General features: G+C 39.4%; 2 protein-coding genes across 2 annotated transcripts; one reads left to right on the top strand and one right to left on the bottom strand.

The window, feature by feature from the left end:
• Positions 1-511: 511 nt before the first annotated feature.
• LOC124639771 lies at positions 512-2,916 on the bottom strand. The gene is made up of 3 exons (XM_047177238.1): positions 2,382-2,916; positions 2,137-2,251; positions 512-1,887 (listed from the first exon to the last, which is right to left on the bottom strand). Exons 1-3 carry the CDS (start codon positions 2,729-2,731, stop codon positions 1,573-1,575), a joined length of 780 nt encoding a protein of 259 aa, XP_047033194.1. The 5' UTR covers positions 2,732-2,916; the 3' UTR covers positions 512-1,572.
• Positions 2,917-3,402: 486 nt separating this feature from the next.
• On the top strand, positions 3,403-16,191 carry LOC124639477. Its single transcript, XM_047176857.1, has 12 exons — positions 3,403-3,616; positions 3,822-3,950; positions 4,472-4,580; positions 5,885-6,042; positions 6,903-6,980; positions 7,341-7,423; positions 7,642-7,767; positions 8,430-8,601; positions 8,872-8,990; positions 13,828-13,976; positions 14,587-14,665; positions 15,890-16,191. The coding sequence occupies exons 1-12, from the start codon at positions 3,568-3,570 to the stop codon at positions 16,040-16,042; spliced, it is 1,404 nt and encodes a 467-aa protein (XP_047032813.1). The 5' UTR covers positions 3,403-3,567; the 3' UTR covers positions 16,043-16,191.
• The last annotated feature ends 2,549 nt before the right edge of the window (positions 16,192-18,740 follow it).

Raw genomic sequence — 18,740 nt, 5'->3', positions numbered from 1 at the left:
TTTCTTCATCAAAAGTAAAAGTCAAAGTAATGTCTAAAGTAAAAGTAACGGTCAAATTCGTTTTTTCAAGGCTAAAGTGACAGCAAAACTAATAGAAAAAATGAATTTGACCGTTACTTTTACTTTAGACATTACTTTGGCTTTTACTTTCGATGAAGAAACTGGCTGTTACTAGCTTCTATCAGCGATTTCAACCGCATCCCATGAGAAATTTTGCATGAACCCAGATAAAAGCCGAGTCTTGTAGCCTTCTTTAAAAAATGTGCTATCTAACATAGATTACACAATATTTTTTCAAATCGGACCAGTAGTTCCCGATAATAGTGCGAACAAACTCTTTTTCTTTCTAATATGTATTATACTGTAGATTGACCTTAAAATTAATCATCGATTCCAAGACTAACAAGTGAGTCAATAGCATTGATTTGATATTTTTAGATGACTGCGACTGCCTTCCCAAATCTTATTTATACCTCACGACGTATGTAATTTTTGAAGAAAAATACAAATGTTTGGCATAAATTAAATTTATTTACAGCACCAACAAATTAACGAAGAAAATAACAATTACGATTTCACTAGACAGTGCGTGATAATACACATTAATTAACAAATCATTACAATATTTTGATGAAAATTTTGTTCAATAATTCTTGATTGTACTTTTAGCAAAGAGGCATTTATATGAGGAATTCCAAAGGTTTTGTGGCTCCTCAAATATTTCCCTCTATCTAGGATAGATTGCTAATCCCTGTATCAATTGTTTCAAAAACCGCATATGCCAATTACTGTCAAGTTTGTTAGGACTCAAGCCATGTATTCACTTGGAAACAATATATCAGATACACAGTTTCTGAAACATCACGTAGATGTTTACAGCAACAATGTTTCGGAAACTCTGCCGTCCATATCGTCCACAGAAACAAAATTGTATGTTTCTGAAACAAAATTATTTGTTTCAGAAACACGTAGATATTGTTTCTGAAACAGTGTTTATAAACAATTGTTTCTCAGTGAATACATGGTTTTACAATAACTTGAACTGTATTGCAAAGAATTATGTGATTATGATTATTGCAGTGGTATTAAAACTCCACTTTCATGTACCTAGCCAAAGTGAGATAATTCTATGGAAATCGAGACATATATTATACTCATCATTGAAGGTGATTTCATTGTTGTACAAACTTATAATAACAATAATTTTGACCGTGCTTTTTAGTAATATCGTGCAACATGGGAATGTTGATTTGAATTTTTTTTACTACTCTACTATGATTAGAAAAAAATTAAACTATTGAAGATTGTAGCCACAAAAACATCATAATACACCAACAAATTATCTTATTCTCATTAAAACCATATTTTAAATACCCTTGTTCAGTTTCATTAATTATGGCAGTATACTATTTAACAATACATATAATAAATTCCAATTCAGTACTGGAATACCTACAAAATAATGCACATACAATATTGCTGGTTGAAGTTTAAACAACCTCTTTCGATCACATGAAATGGATGGTGCATAGACAAGAGGAATTTCCAACAACTATGCAAAGAGTATTTGACTCAATTTGTTATAGCATTTGATACTTTCCCATTACTTATATCACAGTCTTTTTGCAGAGCAATTGCCTCGTGTTTCAAAGACCTCAAGTACTTAAGTTTGGCCCAAACACCTTGGCACATTCGCATCAGGCGCTTATCATGAGTTTCTCTGGCGAACGCAGCTACGTTCCTGACAATATTCCTAGATATGTGCAGATTCCCCTTCTGAGCTTGGGAAAGAGCAGAATAAAGCCGACTTCGAGCAGCTAAACCTTCATCACCAAGCATTAAGGATAGCCTGTACTGTCTCAATGATATCCTTCCTGCTTCCTCTGCCTGAAAAGATTTAATTCCATTTATGATTTATTTAACAACATATTCTTTACATTTTTAAACATGAATTGCAAAGAAATATATAAAAATAAATGGCCGCTGATATCGGGCACAGGGTCATTATTTATTGTTATATGATCTTATCACTTATTTACAGCATTATATTACATATTTACAAGAACAAGCATAATTATGTAATCTTTTTGGTTTTTATGAATAATTGTTATATCATAATGCATGTTATTAACTTACACAGTGATCAAAGTAGTCTCCCAGAGCAGAATAAGCTCCGCCAAGTGTCGATAGCCATGAAAATGCATTCTCTATTTCAACTCTGGTCCAAATCAGTCGTAGAATTCTATCATTCCTGAAATTTGTAAAGGACACTAGTAACTATCTTATAAAGCAAATTGATACTGGGGATACTGGACAATTTCTTACAGTAAGATGAGTTTACAACTAAATTATGTGTAATTATGAATAAGTCATATATTTACCAAGCGTAGTCAATAATTTCAGTGTCTGGAGGTTCTAGAATCAATTTCAAAAATACAGTCCCACACTCCGGATATCCGCCCAAGCGATTCAAATGTGATACCACTTTCGATCTGTAGACATCAGAATTCACACATTCCTTTACAAACGGCTGTAGGAATAGAGCATTTGTTCTGAACTTGAGCTTCTTTTTGACTTCGTCCTCGCCGTCTAACTCTAGTTCACAGCAGTCTCCAGTCTTCACACCAATGGACTTGTAATGTTGTTCATCAGGTAACACGCTCAGATCCTCAGTAATAAAGAAGATGGTATAAGGACTTCTAAAAAGACGAACTTTAGTTACCACCTGCATATCGGCATTTGCTAGGTTATATTTAACTAATAAACAATCTTGACTACGTATATGGCGTAATCAACTACAAATTAACAGGTCCTTGGTAATTTAATAGAATATCACGTGTTATTTTTGTAAATATTCACAAAATTTTGCGGTCCATCATCAAGGATAGAAAATACAACTGTCATGTCATTGCTCATTTCATTTGATGACAATGACATTGTCAATTCATTTGATAACGACATTTTTAATGATGGCAATTTAAACATTGTGACCACGACACTCCATGAAGGATAAGATTTTGACGTAGGCAGAGTTGTAGACATGGATTATAACATGACCAACACAATCAGTTATGTGACGAGGACAAACTCAATTCAGCTACACTGAAATACTATCCTTGCAATATAAATTAATACTATTACACCATTACCATTTAAGAATGTTGATGGTGAATCAATTAATTATTTGGGTGGTGATTGTAACGTACCTAACGTAAAAAAAGACCTATATCTTATCCTAGCCCAAATCACGTCCACAACTTATTTAGCAACTTTACTTCTGAGTCAGATTAGTTCCCACTACACTCACGCAATGCTTATCCCGTTCTATACAATGGGTGTGTGTGTCTAACTTAACTCAAAACAAACTAACAAACTCATAGTAGCGTAAGCAACAAACAAATCGGTGGGAAAATGATCCATTTTACTGTAAACATGGAAATTCGTGCACTTTTCTACTCAATATAGAGTCGGCGCGGTCTTTAAACGGTTTCAGTTATAATTTGATCGTTTTGTTAGCTTGTGAAGATGAGCTGATTAATTTTGCTTTTTTTGATAGAAGATTTAATTATGACGGGATTTTGGAGTAACGTTTTACTATTATGGATAGCAATTCAGCGTAAGTTTGTGTTTTTGTTATAAACCTGTAATTAAAATCACCAAACTGCAGTGCAAAATGCATTTTGCAAATGCTTACCGACATTTTTTTTTTAATTTCTATTTCGTTCAAATCTAACGGTTGTTATGAACTACTTGACCAAATGTTCTGCGTTTTTACTGCAAACAAATATAAAATCTTAGACCCATACAAACTATGTTTGCAGTGCATCCCGGATCCTCTATCTACTGGGACCGTCTGCGTTGCTCCTCTGACGCTACACAGAAGATGCCAGAAGGCAAAGTGGCGGACATAGGACGGTTTCCATGGCTAGGCGTCGTGCAGCATAGCTTCTGTTAGTACATAGTTATATAACTGTAACTACTTATTATATACCTAATACCTGCTGTAGGTATATAATCAACAAACATTTGATAGTAAAAATGTTTTTTATCTATTTCATCGTCAGCAATTAACAGTTCTTACATTGATTCATTGTCAAAAAAATGCTACCTACATAATGGAAAGTTACCAAAATCCCGAAACTCTCTATTGCATACTCCTTGCAAAAAGTCTGTTAGAAAATCCTAGTCGGATAGTCCTATAAAAATTTGACTGATTATCTGTCCCACAACAAGTATGACGTGGGCGGGCAGCCTAAGGGTGCGTCTACACGGTGCATGTAGCTGGAGCAAGTTAACGTGCGCAAGTGACAAGAGCACGCGGGTGGGTATTTTGCTTTGGTACATGCGCGAGTCGCTGGACCCGCACGTTTTTAAAATGCATGTAACCTGCGCACGTGCCTCAACATGCGCAAGCTACTTGCACCGTGTAGTTCCACCATAAATAACGTTATTTACATATGTGCTACTATAGACATAGCCGGCAGGACACACTTTGCGGTGACGGGTGCTGTGCTGATCCATCCTGTGTTCGCCATTGCTGCGGCCGAAGATATCTCCAAGATCAATCCTGCTCAACTCGTGTAAGCCAATAGCCTTTTTACAAGTAGGTTTTACAGATGCTAATCTGTAGTTTCTAATCAACAATTAACCTTATAGTTTAAAGAAATGTTGTTGAAAATCTATTGAAGAGAGTTAGGGGCCCGATTCTCCTAATTTTACTTAAGCAACATACGATTCACGTTCGACTGCGATCCAATCCCGACTCGATTACGATTGAAACGTATGTGGCATTCCGCTATTTTTTCTTTGAAATAAACGTTTTTATCCTTTTCTGTCATTCAATAATGAATCATTTTGTCTGCAAATGATTTACGATTGCAAAATGATTGTACAGCAAACTACCGTATAGACCAAAATCACCAAAATAGCAGACCAATCGCAAACCAATCGAATGTCGTTGGAATACGATGGGTCTTATATTAGTAGGGCCCCGATTCTCCTAATTTTACTTAAGCGTCATACGATTCACGTTCGACTCGATTCGACTGAGGTCCAATCCCGACTCGATTACGATTGAAGCGTATGTGGCATTCCGCTATTTTTTCTTTGAAATAAACGTTTTTATCCTTTTCTGTCATTCAATAATGAATCATTTTGTCTGCAAATGATTTACGATTGCAAAATGATTGTACAGCAAACTACCGTATAGACCAAAATCACCAAAATAGCAGACCAATCGCACACCAATCAAATGTCAATCGAATACGATTGGTCTTTTATTAGTAGCAGAATGCCCGATATGGTTAAAACTGCTATTGCGATCATATTCGATTCGATTTCTATTCGATTTTGACAATATTAACTTAGGAGAATCGAGCCCCAGAATGCCCGATATGGTTGAAACTGCTATTGCGATCATATTGCGATTCGATTTCTATTCGATTTTGACATTATTAACTTCTATTATTATTCTTTATTGTACACACACATATTTTAATACACACACAATACAGAAAAGTTATGTACAAAGGCGAGCTTAACCCAGAGTTGGGTTCTCTGACAGCAAACCTTAGAGCGATAGAAACTTAGGCGAATCGGGCCCCAGATTGTGTCAGCTTGATGTGTTAGCGTCTGTTCTTTATGTAGAAATTACTTGAAGTTGGTTAGGCATCGTTTTGAACGTTGCAGTCAACAAGTCTTCTAAACAAGCTATAGTATGGCATTGCTTTGCTCCGTCAAAGAGCTAGCCATTTGATTGAACGGCTACCAGTTGGCCGCGACCATATAAATTCCTTCTAATATCTATATCTGCGACAATAGGTAGAAAAGTCTTCATTTAACAGAAAAAATAGGGCTAAAATTATTGTTTTTTTTTTTATTCAAGGAACAACACGAAACTAATTCTTTGGGGCGGCAGGGAAAAGAAATATGCTCTAGATATAAAGGATTATATACTGCACCCGCAGTTTCAAGAAAAGGTGACTTTTGCCACCATTGCTTTGCTGGATCTTATCAGCTGGGGCGAGACTAGTGAATGGAAAGGTAAGATGTTTTAGTATGATAGACAGATAGATCGCCTAAATAGCGATTTCTTCCAGTCAACCTAACTTTCGTAACAATGTCACTCACACACGCATGTGCTCGACCTACGACACTCAGTACTGACAGCACCTAGGTATAGCGCCGACAAAAACTCGGCGAAGCACTTGCACGAATAATCCTTTTTTTGACGTCAGTAAACTTTATTATATCCCCTTTTACAGTTCATAAAACTGCATTCATGTACCTAAGTATAAGGTATTCCGAATAACGTGCATATTATCCAGTCCAGTTATTGCGTCTGCCTGGGGCCCGATTCTCCTAATTTTAGTTAAGCAACATACGATTCACGTTCGACTCGATTCGACTGAGATCCAATCCCGACTCGATTACGATTGAAGCGTATGTGGCATTTCGCTATTTTTTCTTTGAAATAAACGTAATACAAACTACCGTATAGACCAAAATCACCAAAACAGCAGACCAATCGCACACCAATCAAATGTCAATCGAATACGATTGGTCTTTTATTAGTAGCAGAATGCCCGATATGGTTAAAACTGCTATTGCGATCATATTGCGATTCGATTTCTATTCGATTTTGACATTATTAACTTAGGAGAATCGGGCCCCTGCACGGTTTCTCGGGTTCGATTCCTAGGTCGGTCCAAAATCGCTATTTGTTGGTTTTAGAAACGTTAACAAAGCAATCCGACATCTGAGGGCATGTAAAGCCACGCGCCCGAATGCTACTCAATAGCAGTTGTTGTTACAATTCCTCTGCTTGCGCCACTAGGCTTGTTAAGTGATTAAAACCACAGACAGGAGGGACCACAGACTCTAAAATGATTTTATTCACACAGCCCCTGTTCTTCCAATTTGCATGCCAATCAAGGGTGGAGGAGTGTTCGAAGATATGTACGCAGTCAAATTGAACGATGGTAAGTGGCAATAAAATGATACGATTTGTGTAATTTTTAGTCAAACCAGCAGTTCCAGGTGGTTTTACGCACGTCCCGGCAGAACAATTACCAACACTTGTATTTTCGACTATCGACGATCCTACGTAGGTACAGTCAACTTCAGGTCAGTAGAAACAGTTCTATAGGAAAATCGTACTTATTACTATTGAGTAAAGGTGCATGACAGTTACCACTGATGTGCTGTCTATCGTACCTAGGTACCTATTGCATTTAAATCGGGTTACTTGTTTTTTTGACGTGAAAGCGCGACAAACCGATAGAGTTACCATCTTATTTACAGGTAGGCTTAACCTCAGTTTGTCTTCTCTTCTGTTGTAGCATCCGGAGAAATGGAAAAAGAGATAATAAAAATGAAATTCGTAGGAAATCAAGATTGTGAAGAGTTCTATTATAAAGCTCAGGTGACTTTCCCGTCATTGCTTCACATACCTACTTACTATGTACCCACAGCATGGGGTATGACATAATTTTTTTTCGAAAGCACAAGAGGGCTTGGCAGAACTACATCTACGCTTATACTATATCTCTGTACGCGCTTGTTTTTGCTGTATTTGTAATTTATGCTGCAATTTGATTGAATACTGAAAAGAATAAAGAATCTAATCAACATTTCTCGCAGTTATCGTATACCAAAATGAACCCAGTGAATCCGCTGTGTGCTGTATCAGAATTCGCTACAAAGCCGTGCGTTTGGGATGGTGGTACCGCGCTCATCACCAGACAAACTTGGGGGTTTTGGAAGCTGGTAGGTCTGTCAAGAAAGACAAAAACAAAATTAAAGATATGTACATAAGTGGTTAAATTAATTAGCATCTATAGAAGGGGTGGCCAACTTAGTAAGACCCAAGATCTACTATTTACTTATATCTCTTAAAATTATTGTACGGTGTCTTACCACGTTCGACTAGTCGCTCCACCGGCTGGCCACACCTGTTCTGGAGTAATATTGCTTGTGTAATTTTTATTTCAAAAACACGCACTTAATCTCGATACCTATTTTCTTTTGATATTGTGCCATGAGAAATTTCATAGGCACTCTTTTTAAATTACGAATAGAAGCATATAGAATTATAGAATAACTAATTACCTATCATCGCTAAACGTAGTATATCTTAGTAAATTAACTCCTAGAAAATACAATTTGACGTTGAGCTAAAAAGAGGGGTTTCACGGGCTGGCGGACCTTGGGTGCGAGTGAGGGACTGCTGTGCAGACCATGTCCCACCTCATCGTATGTCCACTGAGCCCTGAAACTTGCTCGCGGCAGGACCTTATGAGCGCATCCGGCCGTGATCTCGTTGTGGCGGCATATTGGGCTTTCATAGTGTAGTCTCACTAAGAATAAGACAAATCATCGACACGAAAGAAGAAGAGGCTAGAGAGTTATATTGATTGACACTCTCGCAGATTGGCTTCGCAGTCCGAGGCCCGGGGTGCGGGGCTCCAACTAGGTTCCTCAACATACATGACTTCCTTCCATGGATTAATGACGTCATCACCCGCACCCCAACCGACGATGAAGAGACATACGCATTTGGGTTGCGAAGAATTTCTCCTATCAAGTTGATCATGTATAAAGGTAAGCAGAAAACCTGTCTGTTATGTTTTTAATGAACTTAAGCTGAAGACTTTGTTTGCTTAAACGTATTTCACTGATGGACTGATAAAAAAATTCCTTTCAGTGTTTTTAAGGCCATTTAATTAATGATGAAGACGTGTACTACCTTTTAACAGGACCCAAAGACTAATTCCCACGGGATGCGGGTGGAACCGCTGGTGGAAGCTACATTACCTACAAACAGTTTTATTTTTTATCCTCTAAGTTCTTGTTCATGTTTAATATTTCCAGCGTCCGTGCCGATGCCCAAAGGAACTGGTAACTGCGTGAGGAGGCAAAGAGGAGGGGTCATTTACAAGGATAGCTCAGAGTTCCTGACCAATACGAACTTCGTGCAAGGATTTTTTTTTGTAAGTCTTGTAGACCTTTTAATAACTCTTCACAACACCAGGGGCTCAATTCTGGTAATTTAAATACAACAGCAAATAAAAAAACAACAGCTGTACATAAAGAGGAGTACATAAGAGGAGTACATAAGAGGAGTACATAACAGGAGTACATAAGGGGAGTACATAAGAAAGTACATATGAGGAGTAAATAAGGGGAGTACATAAGAGAGTACCTATATAAGGGGAGTACATAAGAGAGTACATAAGGGGAGTACATAAGAGAGTACATAAGATAGTACATAAGGGGAGTACATAAGAGAGTACATAAGAGAGTATATAAGAGGAGTACATAAGAGGAGTACACAACAGGAGTACATAAGGGGAGTACATAAGAGAGTACATAAGGGGAGTACATAAGAGAGTACATAAGAGACCATACATACCATAAGAGAAGTACATAAGAGAGTAAATAAGAGAGTATATAAGGGGAGTACATAAGAGAGTAAATAAGAGAGTATATAAGGGGAGTACATAAGAGGAGTACATAACAGGAGTACATAAGGGGAGTACATAAGAGAGCACATAAGGGGAGTACATACGAGAGTAAATAAGATAGTACATAAGGGGAGTACATAAGAGAGTACATAAGAGAGTAGATAAAGGGGAGTACATAAGAGAGTACATAAGAGAGTAGATAAAGGGGAGTACATAAGGGGAGTACATAAGAGAGTACATAAGGGGAGTACATAAAGGAGTACATAAGAGAGTAAATAAGAGAGTATATAAGGGGAGTAGATAAAGGGGAGTACATAAGGGGAGTACATAAGAGAGTACATAAGGGGAGTACATAAAGGAGTACATAAGAGAGTAAATAAGAGAATATATAAGGGGAGTACATAAGAGAGTACATAAGGGGAGTACATAAGAGAGTACATAAGAGAGTACATAAGGGTAGTACATAAGGGGAGTACATAAGGGGAGTACATAAGAGAGTACATAAGGGGAGTACATAAGGGGAGTACATAAGGGGAGTACATAAGAGAGTACATAAGGGGAGTACATAAGGGGAGTACATAAGAGAGCACATAAGGGTAGTACATAAGGGGAGTATATAAGGGGAGTACATAAGGGGAGTACATAAGAGAGTACAGAAGAGAGTACATAAGGGGAGTACATACGAGAGTAAATAAGAGAGTACATAAGGGGAGTACATAAGAGAGTACATAAGAGGGTAGATAAAGGGGAGTACATAAGGGGAGTACATAAGAGAGTACATAAGGGGAGTACATAACGGGAGTACATGAGAGAGTACATAAGGGGAGTACATAAGAGAGTATATCGTTGTGTCGTACCTAATCACATTATATCCTATCACATAAACTTCATGATATTCTATGGCGAATTGTAAAAAAATAACCTAATTCATTCAGTGGTTTGCCCGCAGGAGTCATTTTTTATTTTCATAATTTACTTACAACAACATTTGTAAAGCAGAAATATAAAGTTAGGAGTATCGGATGTTTTGACCAGTAGACAGCTGCCATATATTTTCAGAGGAATCGTATACTTCGCAATGTTGTTCCTGTAACCATTCAACTGTGTATCAAAAATGTAAATTGGTGTACCTAATAACGTATGTTTCTATCTATCTATCGGTGTGGTTTTAAGGGCCTAAGTGTAGCCTAAGGGCGAATCCGAAATATTATATGAATCGAGATCAAATATAATTCTTATACATATTTGCAACTAGCTTCTGCCCGCGACTTCGTACGCGGATCCTGTCCCTTATGCCAGCGACTACGGGGTCAGCAAAATCAAAGATCTTAATCGTCTGATATTAAATTTTAAGAGCCCGTTGACTTGAAAACAACGGAATACGCATTAGAAACGTTACATATATTTTATTTTTGTACTTCAACAGCAAAAGCACAGCAGACTAAACAAAACGCTGAGAACTGAACCGCAATAGACGCGACCATAGGGATAAAAGTAGTGATTCTAATTAGTCCGCATTTAAGTTGTGTGTGGCAAAAATATTACACGTATTATTACGTAAAAAACATTAAATAGATAACAAAGTCGTGGTGACTTAGTGGAAGTCGTGGTGGTTTATAGGGCAGAGAACGTCTTTGATTCCAGGTCTGGCAAGTACCTGCCAATGCAACTTTTCTAAGTTCGTATGTACTTTCTACGTATATTTTGGATACCAATGACCGTTATTTGGAAGGCATGTTAAACTGTAGGTTCCGGCTGTCATTGAACATTCTTGGCAGTCGTTATGGGTAGTCAGACCAGTAAGTCTGACCAGTTTTACCAAGGGGTGTTGGGTTGAGCGGGTAACCGGGTTGTGGAGGTCAGATAGGCAGTCGCTCCTTGTAAAACACTGGTACTCAGTTGCATCGTGACTGGAAGTCGACTCTAACATAATTGGGATAAAGGCTCTTGAGATAATAACGACAATAATAATGAGCTATAAGCACCGCAGGACATCTGAGGCTGATGACGGGGAGTAGCTACCCCGCGGGGCTATATATACTGAGTTCTCCAGGGAGAGTATACTGCCCCCATCTCCGGCCGGTCGGAGTGAACCATGACGGGGGTAGGTCTCAAGCCTCTGGCTTGGCTTAGCCGTCCAGAGTGGAGTCGCTAGAGCAGGGTTAGTAGCCCTGCTCGCAGGATGCCTCGTGGTAAGTGACCCACAGGGAGCGCGTAATCTGCATTTAAAATCCGCCGAGGTATTCTCACACTTCAGCCGCTCATGTCCCTGTTGCCCTCTTGTTGCTATTCAGTGACTGATCTGTACAGTAAGTGAGCTGGCGAAGTCTCCACCTGCAATTTTTACATGTATCTAATACATTGTCATCGGCAGGTGCCATAGTTCCCGTAGTTTCCCCATTCCTAGTCCATTAGCATCCCATCACAATAGCCCAAGTAGTTTTCATCCACAGTTAGCAATGGTATAGCACAGAACCGGGGATTGTCTTTTTTTAACGACGTCCACCGGGGATTGTCCTTGAGTTCATATTTCTATAGTGTATAAAGGGATAATCGTCGGTTTTGTGTCACCATACCTATTTCATAACATTCGTTTCTATACATTTCAAGTGTAGTATTGCTCTTGAAGTTCCACATCAGGTGTTCCAGATCTTCGATGTATACAAGGTGTTGATTTGCATTTGTGCCATACTTCAGGATGAGGACATACAATACGTTAATAATCGATTGGAATTACAGTAGACGGGAAATAGCTAATATGCACTGCTTTTTTTGTCATTGTAATGTCGTAGTATTTCAGAAATAATCCAATTTTATGAATGAAATCTATGAATAATCGTTGCGTATGCTTTGTGTTTGCGTTTGTGTGAGGGCGCAGCACGGTTTTAAGGCCAGTAACACACGCGCGAAGTTTAAATACGGCTAGATGACATTGGCGGAATTCCGAAAAAAAAAAATATTACGTACCAATTTTTTTGTTGATTTGGGTCGAGAATCAGTAGCATAATTACGTCCTTGAATATGGCACGAATGCAAATCAACAGCTTGTATACGTCAATAGAGAGTGCTTATTAGATTGAACCACTTTTGCAAAAACGTCATATCTTTATATGCTATAGTATAGCTGGGCTCCTGGGGTTCAACATCAGGTGTTTTACATCTTCAATTTTTATAAGTCAACAGAGAGTGCTTATCAGATTGAACAACTTTTGCTAAAACGTCACACCTCTATATGCTATAGTCTAGCTGGGCCCCTGGAGTTCCACATCAGGTGTTTTAGATCTTCAATTTGTATAAGTCAATAGAAAGTGCTTATCAAGTTGAACAACTTTTGCTAAAACGTCATACCTGTATATGGTACAGAGAAGCTGGGCTCTTGGGGTTCCACATCAGGTGTTCCAGATCTTAAAATTTATTATCTCAGCTGAAAATGCTCATCACATGAAACAATTTTTGCTATGGCACCATTTTGTTATCTCTTATAGTTTTGTTGGTCTGTTGGTGTTCTGCATCAGGTCTTCAAGTTTTGAAGATAAATTATAGCCTATATGTTGACCAGGCTTAATACTGATACAACAAAGAAAAAATCATTGAAATCCGTCCAGTAGTTCCGAAGATTAGCGTGTACAAACAAACAGACATACAGACATACAGACATACAGACATACAGACATACAGACAGAATTTTTTTTTTGGATTTGTGCTCCATTACTGTTTCTAAACCCCACCCAATTAATATTTTTTTAATATATTCAATGTACAGACACAGTTTTTTTACAGATTTATTATATGTATAGATAGCAGTATGGCACTCCTTCTTATTTGCCTGCCTTGTTGGTCTAGTGGTGGTTAATGTCGTGCTTGCGCCTGATCTCTTTCCGGTCTTGTCAGATTACCACTTGTGTCTGCACAAAACGCTTGTGCACTATAATATGTCCTGCGCAGTTGGCTGATCTCAGCTCTCTTCATCTAAGATGAGAACAGCCGCCTGGCCGAAATCGGCCTCGGACGTATTATGGCACTACTATATAATATACTGTTACAGCCTTTTTATCGTCCCACTGCTGGGCACAGGCCTCCTCTCACAAGGAGAAAGATTGAGCATTAATCACCACGCTTGCTCAATGCGGGTTGGTAATTTCAGACTATAGTCCAGGTTTCCTCAAGATGTTTTCCTTCACCTTTTTATCAGCCATTGGTGACCAAGATATACTCAGAAAGTACATACAAACTTAGAAAAGTTGCATTGATACTTGCCTAACCTGGAATCGAACCCACACACTCGAGAGGTTGGTTCTTTACCCACTAGGCCACCACGACTTTTACCCACTATGCCACCACGACTTTAAAATGTATTCCCCAGCTGGTGGTGACCCACTTAGCCGACTTCACGTGCGCAGAGATCAATCTTGACGTCAACTCACGGACAAACGCCGCGATCTGGGTGGAACACAACTGTCACCACGATGCCATGGGCCTGTCGTTAGGCGAATATAGACCTATGAGGGAAAAGTGAGTCTTATAATCTAACTTAATGCCCACCTTCATCTATCTATTAAATCTGAGTTAATGCCCACCTTTGTATTTAGCTAGGCTATATCTTATCCGAAAGTCAGAAGCCAGTAAGTCTGACACCAGTCTAACCAAGGGGTATCGCGTTGCCCGGGTAACTGGGTTGAGGAGGTCAGATAGGCAGTCGTTTCTTGTAAAGCACTGGTACTCAGCTGAATCCGGTTAGACTGGAAGCCGACCCCAACATGATTGGGAAAAAGGCTCGGAGGATGATGATCTTATCCGAAAATCGATCTCAGTGGCGTGCACTTGGAGAGGCCTATGTCCAGCAGTGGACTGCGATAGGATGATGATGATGATGATGATGATGATGATGATGATGATATCTTATCCGGTTACGGGAGGGAAATAGTTTCCATGAGACGCAAGTGAAATTGCGGGAGCATTTCCCTGTAGGTATATTTAGATCGCTGTTTTGTTTGTTATCAAAAGTAATTAAACACATTGTGGTAAAATCTCTAACGTCTAATTCGGAAACGAATCCTTAGCTAATACATAGGTTATATAAATTAGTGATTATAAGTACCTACTTGTTTTTGATTACCCGCAGAATGACATGCTTCTTATACTACAAGACATCGGCGTATATTGAGTTTCGCTTCTATTTCTCCTTCAAGGCCGTTATAGAGGTAAGATCTATTCAGGATGTACTAGAAATAAAATGCTCAAGTGGCCAATACCCAGCTTTTACCTTACTTAAAACCTTTTCACTGTTTCTACTGGCAATTGTCTCGGAGTGCCGCAGTGGTCGCAAGCGAGCAGTGCGCTTAGTAAATAGCGGGTTACGTCGGTTTTTTAAAACTTTGAAAAATCAGTTCGGAGTCTGTAGGGGGTGTTACAACCCCGTGCCTGGGAGGGCAAGTAAAGCCAGCGTCCCCAAATGCTGCTCTACTATTTTTAACTTGAATATTGTCTTTTTATCGACTCGGGACCCGAAATCTGGCTTTCATTTGACCGAGTGACAGCGATGAGGACCAATTTTTTGATGCTGTTTATTAGTTTTAAGCTGTCTATGTATTATATTAGGTAATTTTTAGGTGTTTATTTATGTAAATATGTGTATATTTGTTAAATAAAAAAAACTTTTTTACAAAAAAATTAAACCGACTTCGGTGTCTTATGGATGTTACTAAGTTAATTTTGCCACCGACTTCTAGGCCGATGCACCTAAAAATAGTTTTTTTTTTTGCTTTTTAGTGTCTCGGGAAGTCGGTTTAATTTTTTTGTAAAAACGTTTTTTATTTAAAGCTTTTCAGTGATACGAATAGTTGTCACTATCCATACAAGTGGGAAGTTCTCATCAATACAAAGAATATAAGTCCAAATACGAGGTATTTTACATATTCAGTTGTCGAGTTCCCTCGACTTTCTCTGGTCTCCATCATCAGGTCAGCTCCAAACCTTCACTGTTGCAAAGGTCTTGTCAATACAAATAATTTAAGCCCAAACACGAGGTAGTTTACATATTCAGTTGTCGAGTTCCCTCGACCCTCTCTGGTTTCCATCATCAGATCAGCTCCAAACCTTCACTGTTTAATAGTGCTTTTAGGCGTACACCTGAGTGTCAAGTTTTTACCCTATGTATGCCTACAACTTTCGAAGGTTGCCCTCGATTTCTCAGAGTTTCCATCATCAGATCCTGACCTGATGACTATGGGACCAACTGGCAGCTATTCCGAGTCGAACAAAAAAAGAATCACGTAAATCGGTCTATAAACCTCGGAGTAATCGATGTACATACATAGAAAAAAAAAAAAATATACCGGCCGAATTGATAACCTCCTCCTTTTTGGGAAGTCGGTTAAAAATACCTTTGTATCTGGAGTTTCTCTAAACATTTAATTGTGTTTTAGGTGGCTTTATTTGGCAGAGAGAACACGGCCATCATGCGACTGAAACCGAATCCCTTCAAGTCTTCTCAACATACTACACCGTGGTGGCCTACTCCTGACGGCCTCAAGTTTAATTTTTGGGCTCCTAACAACCTTTGGTGGTACAACTTGTGAAACATCATCATCATCCTCCGAGCCTTTTTCCCAACTATGTTGGGGTCGGCTTCCAGACTAACCGGATTCAGCTCAGTACCAGTGCTTTACAAGAAGCGCTGAAACTCTGCTTTTGTGAAACACTAATAAATTTTGCAATGTTAATATTATTGACTGTTTCATTCGAACCCGTTGATTTCTTACACGTTACGGCCGGTTCACACATGTCTCCGTTTTACTGTTCCGTTTTATCGTGTACGTTTTTTTTTCGTCGATGGCGTTTTTACTGTATACAGAATACTGTGCCATGTGTGAAGTCACTCATACAACTACATACGCCATCGACGAAAAAAAACGTACACGATAAAACGGAACAGTAAAACGGAGACATGTGTGAACCGGCCGTTAGTCTGCCCGTGACCATGGATGCTGTAAAGGATCCGAAACGTCGGGATTTAATAATATTCGTATAACGCGATAAAATCCGTAAAGTAGTTTTATTTAAATTTCATTGATAACTGCTTTCGATATATTTTTTTCAATTATTGTCGTGTGGCTAAATTAAATTGAAGACTGCACTTTTACTTAAGATTGATTTAAGTACCACCTACCCAATTTGAGAAGGTTACTTTAAAAATGACCTTTTTGATATTAAATAAGACAAATCCAGCTATTTCATTGCGATGCACTCGATGATTTTTGTTACCATAGTGCCTACTTAAAAAAAAACCTGACCAACTGACTCCATTCCCAATTAAAATTATACCCGTAAACTTAACAACAATTAATTAATTATATGTATAGATTATAATAAGTGGGTACTTAAACAATTTGAAAGTTAAATGATTTGGACACAAAGGGCAGATACCAATAACCCCACAGTGTCAATAATAAAAATGTTGAGGCAAATTAGGCCAAATCGAAACCAAAACTTCCGTATAGTTCCCGGCACGTAACTTGGCAAGAATCGTGAGATGAAAACAAGTCCTATTTTTTTCAAGCAGACATAATCGCCACTAAAGGATGTCAGTAACCATAGAATAATGCACAAGCAATAACAGGGACCAGTTTTTTGTAAAATTTAGTGCACTATGTGCGAGCTCAAACTTATTAAAGGTCCCAAATCCTTGCCAAGTTATATGCCGGCTACTATACCTATATGTTATATTATAAGTCGTGAAGTTTACTGCAGTTCTCACCCAAGATACAGAGCATGTAATCAAGGCTGTCTTTACTTTACCACCCGCGGCCCTGGATAAGTGATTAAATATAAAATTCCGAGTTTGTAACATTAGAAGACGTATGGACACATTCAGATACATACAATGGTTACTTAAACCAGCGGTTCCCAAATGGAGTTCCGTGACAGGCCCTCAGGGGTTCCGTGGAAAATTCAAGATTTCCATATGGTAAATTGTTTCACTTTTGATAATATTAAAATATTATTATTTTGTATGTCTCTACCAGACCTCGGGACTATAGAGTCCCGGATTTTTGGGAGGCGAACGTGGGGCCGAAGCCAACACGCTGAAGCCCTTTTGAGACAACTTTAATGAAATGGTGACACAAAACCGACGATTATCCCTGTATACACTATAGAAATGTACCCAAGGACAATCCCCGGTTCTGTGCTAAACTATTGCTAACTATGGATGAAAACTACTTGGGCTATTGTGATGGGATGCTAGTGGACTAGGAATGGGGAAACTACGGGAACTATGGCACCTGCCGATAACAATGTAATAAATACACGTAAAAATGGCAGGTGGAGACTCGCCAACTCACTTACTGGGCCCCCGGGAATCAGTCGCTAAATCGCAACAAGAGGGCAACAGGTACATGAGCGGCTGAAGGGTGAGGATACCTCGGCGGACTTTAAACGCAGATCACGCGCTCCCTGTGGGTCCAGCATCACCGGCCCACTCGCCACTTACCACGAGGCACCTACCCTCCGAGTGGGCTGTTAACCCTGCTCTAGCGACTCCACTCTGACCGGCCGATGAAGGCAAGCCAAGAGGCGGGAGACCTATCCCCCGTCATGCTTCACTCCGGCAGGCCGGAGATGGGGGACAGTATACTCTCCCTGGAGCACTCGGATATATAGCCCCGCGGGGTCGCTACTCCCCGTCATCCGCCTCAGATGCCCTGCAGGGCAAATATTATTATTATCTTGTATGTCTCTACCAGACCTCGGGACTATAGAGTCCCGGATTTTTGGGAGGCGAACGTGGGGCCGAAGCCAACACGCTGAAGCCCTTTTGAGACAACTTTAATGAAATGGTGACACAAAACCGACGATTATCCCTGTATACACTATAGAAATGTACCCAAGGACAATCCCCGGTTCTGTGCTAAACTATTGCTAACTATGGATGAAAACTACTTGGGCTATTGTGATGGGATGCTAGTGGACTAGGAATGGGGAAACTACGGGAACTATGGCACCTGCCGATAACAATGTAATAAATACACGTAAAAATGGCAGGTGGAGACTCGCCAACTCACTTACTGGGCCCCCGGGAATCAGTCACTGAATAGCAACAAGAGGGCAACAGGTACATGAGCGGCTGAAGGGTGAGGATACCTCGGCGGACTTTAAACGCAGATCACGCGCTCCCTGTGGGTCCAGCATCACCGGCCCACTCGCCACTTACCACGAGGCACCTACCCTCCGAGCGGGCTGCTAACCCTACTCTAGCGACTCCACTCTGACCGGCCG

This window comes from Helicoverpa zea, chromosome 19 (genome assembly GCF_022581195.2).
Source record: "Helicoverpa zea isolate HzStark_Cry1AcR chromosome 19, ilHelZeax1.1, whole genome shotgun sequence".
NCBI classification, from domain to species: domain Eukaryota; kingdom Metazoa; phylum Arthropoda; class Insecta; order Lepidoptera; family Noctuidae; genus Helicoverpa; species Helicoverpa zea.
This window is presented reverse-complemented; position numbering and strand designations above follow the sequence as displayed.